At 48.1% G+C, this 2,969-nt stretch overlaps 1 protein-coding gene across 2 annotated transcripts in view; it reads right to left on the bottom strand.

The window, feature by feature from the left end:
- Positions 1 to 2,096, bottom strand: part of IP6K1 (inositol hexakisphosphate kinase 1) — a 7,624-nt gene extending 5,528 nt beyond the window's left edge. Inside the window, exon 1 of one of the 2 annotated variants that reach the window (XM_010169122.2) lies at positions 1,854 to 2,096. In XM_010169122.2, the coding sequence (XP_010167424.1) occupies positions 1,854 to 2,076 (223 nt within the window). In that variant the 5' untranslated portion in view covers positions 2,077 to 2,096. The remainder of the gene's footprint in view (positions 1 to 1,853) is intronic. The other variant, XM_010169121.2, reaches the window with a different exon arrangement.
- Positions 2,097 to 2,969: the final 873 nt, after the last annotated feature.

Below are 2,969 nucleotides of genomic sequence, written 5' to 3' on the forward strand. Positions count from 1 at the left end.
AAGGAGTGTGCTTTCTCTGTACAGGAGCTCTCCAGCCTCTCAGCTCTGAAGTACAGAGCTCTGAGGTTGAGGTGACACCTGCCACAAGTCAGCCGGTCTCACAGAAGAGGGATCTGCAGGGTCCCAGGGTTTCTAGTGATAAAAAAAAAAGAGGCCTGGAAGTAAAACTACCTCAGCCAGGTGCAGGCAAGCAGGACCATTTGTGTTCTGTCCAGTTTTGCCTTTTCAGGACTCCTGGAAAGCTCCACAGTGCAAGGGAAAGTGTAGATCTTTCACAGCACAGACAGTGAATATATCTCGCTGGCCACCCACAGAAGTTGACATTTCTAGTCAGGGTTGACAACTTCATCTCTGGGACTTCCTCAGCCCTAAAAAATAAGGCTATCAGCCCATCTCCTAACTTGCAGTGACAAAAGTCCTTCATTAGCTTGTCACCAGTATCGAATAGCTGCCAGGATATCAGATGCATCAAATCAAATGATTCATCACAAACGTGAGGAAACCTCGCACTGCTCAGTTGATGCAGGCCACCACCTCACTGTCCTTCCTTTTTCTTTATCTGCACAAGGCAAAGCTAACAAGGTTCAGGCAGCTTAACACAACTTCAGAGCAGTTCAGGACTCCAGCATGTCACTACATAAACCACTCCAAATGATCTGGCTGCCTGGACAGGCTCCTCAAGACACATCTGTGAGAGGACAATCTGACAGTAACACCGGAGTGCTCAGACAGGAGATACCATCCCCAGTATTGCCTTCCCCCAGAACAGTAAAAGCAGCTTCTGGGACTATCAGGAAACTGCAAGGGACTCTCAGATGAAATCCCACACTGGGGTGGAGGTGCATGTCCGATGCCTTTAGGCTACCAGGAAGCATCTGACTTCAAGGCAGGTCTCCATCTGGACTCTCAACTTCACCAGTTTTAAACACATCTCCCGAGGAAAGCCTGACATCACATCAATTCTAGTAACTACACAGGCTTCAGCTGGGATCTCCAATCGGTCACCAGAGCACCCAATGGCCCCAGAGTGGCAAAAGGACCTGTCTGTTGGAGACTGTATCTCATAATCACGGTCTGCATACAGACGCAGGCAGGTAAGCCAACACTGCTTCGAGACCTTGGTGCTGCAGCCAGATCAAATGACCCGGAACAGATGGTGGTCCCAGCTGTCTGTGAAGTACCGTCCTCCCAGTGCCACATGGTGACAGAGCAGCAGAGGCAACAGGAATACTGAGTCCCCCAGAAGGTTACCTGCCAGTGCCACCATCCTGAATAAAAACACACAGGCTCAAAAGCGCAAGTTTCTGAAAGATACAGAGGAGCTGCCAGCCTCCTACGATGATACAGATGCTGGAAAATTCCATTCCTTCAAAGCAGCTGGGGACAAGGCTTCACCTCAGCGCTGGGAACACAATGCTTCCTGCTTCAGCAGCTTTCTGATATGGGTCCATAAAAGAGGTGGGATGAGGAAGCAATAAATTACGGGACTGGAATGTGCAAACGCTCAGTATATGATCTAGTTTCATTTGCTCAAGGTCAAGGCTGTAACTGACAATAATTTGGTAGTAAAATTACTTCAGTTACACGTCCAAAATTTAAGATTCAGACTACAAGTGTCACACTGTATATTCTCTGTCTAGAAAGAGGAGCACATGAAACCCTGCATGCCTACAAAACAGACCACCTCCTTTCCAAGAGCTCCTATCAAACTGCAAGCCTGCAAAAGAGAAAGAATTAAAAAAACCCCAAATAAAACGACACCATAAGACAGCAAGACATCAGTAGCTGCAGGAAAACAAGAGGGCTGGTTTTTGAAGCATGCAGCTGCACTCTGGAATGACAACAGGCCTCACCTTTGTACTCAGGTGTGAACTCCTTCATTTCCGGGGGCAGAGACTCATAGAAGCGCTGCTCTCTGGTAATGAGGGGCTTGCAGACGGTGTGGTCGTCGTAGCGCATCATGCTGCTGTGGCCGCCCACCTGGTGAATGAAAGGCTCCAGCAGGACCCCCCGGTCTCCGGATTGAGTGGCATTCTTGCCGTACTTGCCCACTTCCATGGTTTGACAAACACACATTGCGTTGGGCACCAGTTGCACTCTTGGAGCATGGGGAGAGCCACATGGGCTGGGAGGCGTCGCTCAGCAGTGGTCAGGCAGCCACAGGGGGAAAATCCTGGCAATCTGCTTCCTTACAGTGATCTGAAAGAGCAAAGGAGATTCCTGTGAACGGAGGACCACTTGCATTCATTCCTTATTTCCTAGGAAAAGGTTTTTGTATTTATTTATATCTGTAACTGCTCCTCTTCTGTTCCCTGATCACATCCCAATTGTTCCAGCACGCTCCTCACCACCTCTTTAATCTTACAGGTAGACACACACTGATTTGGAGGCAGTCTCATCTAAAGCTTCTCCAATAGGGTTGACAGAAGACAGGGAAAGGAGGAGATATTAATATCTTGAGCCTCCCATCTTTAGAAAATACAATTTCCTTCCTTTAGTTCACTTTATCTGCAAGGCAACATGGTAACGGAGCACAAACTGCGAGCTGGAGCACAATTAAAACCAAGCCCACATCTGTCCATCAGCAGTGGTGACAGAACCAATACAGGCAAAACAAACATTTCAAGAATCAAGAAATCCACTCCCTGTGCCTCTGCATTTTTCACATCTAAATGACTAAATAATTCCTGTTCACCTCCTACCCTAACACTGTTTCCTCCTTTACTGGCTCACTTTGCTTCCAGCTCTGACATGAAAGGCTCTCGGAATTAGACAGTCCTTCTGTCGCTGTGCGTGTGCTGTAACCCAACGGGCTGCACTCGGGTTCTCCCCTTTATGACTCCAAACCCTTCAAAACAACAACTATTTCCTGATCCTTTCACAGCACCTACAGGCACAACAGGCCCCTGCTCTCCAGAGGGAGGCAAGAGAGATCACTAAATCCAAATGAGATGAGAAGTGCTTTGGAG

Source organism: Antrostomus carolinensis, unplaced genomic scaffold (genome assembly GCF_000700745.2).
Source record: "Antrostomus carolinensis isolate BGI_N321 unplaced genomic scaffold, ASM70074v2 scaffold32025, whole genome shotgun sequence".
In the NCBI taxonomy this organism is placed as follows: Eukaryota; Metazoa; Chordata; class Aves; order Caprimulgiformes; family Caprimulgidae; genus Antrostomus; species Antrostomus carolinensis.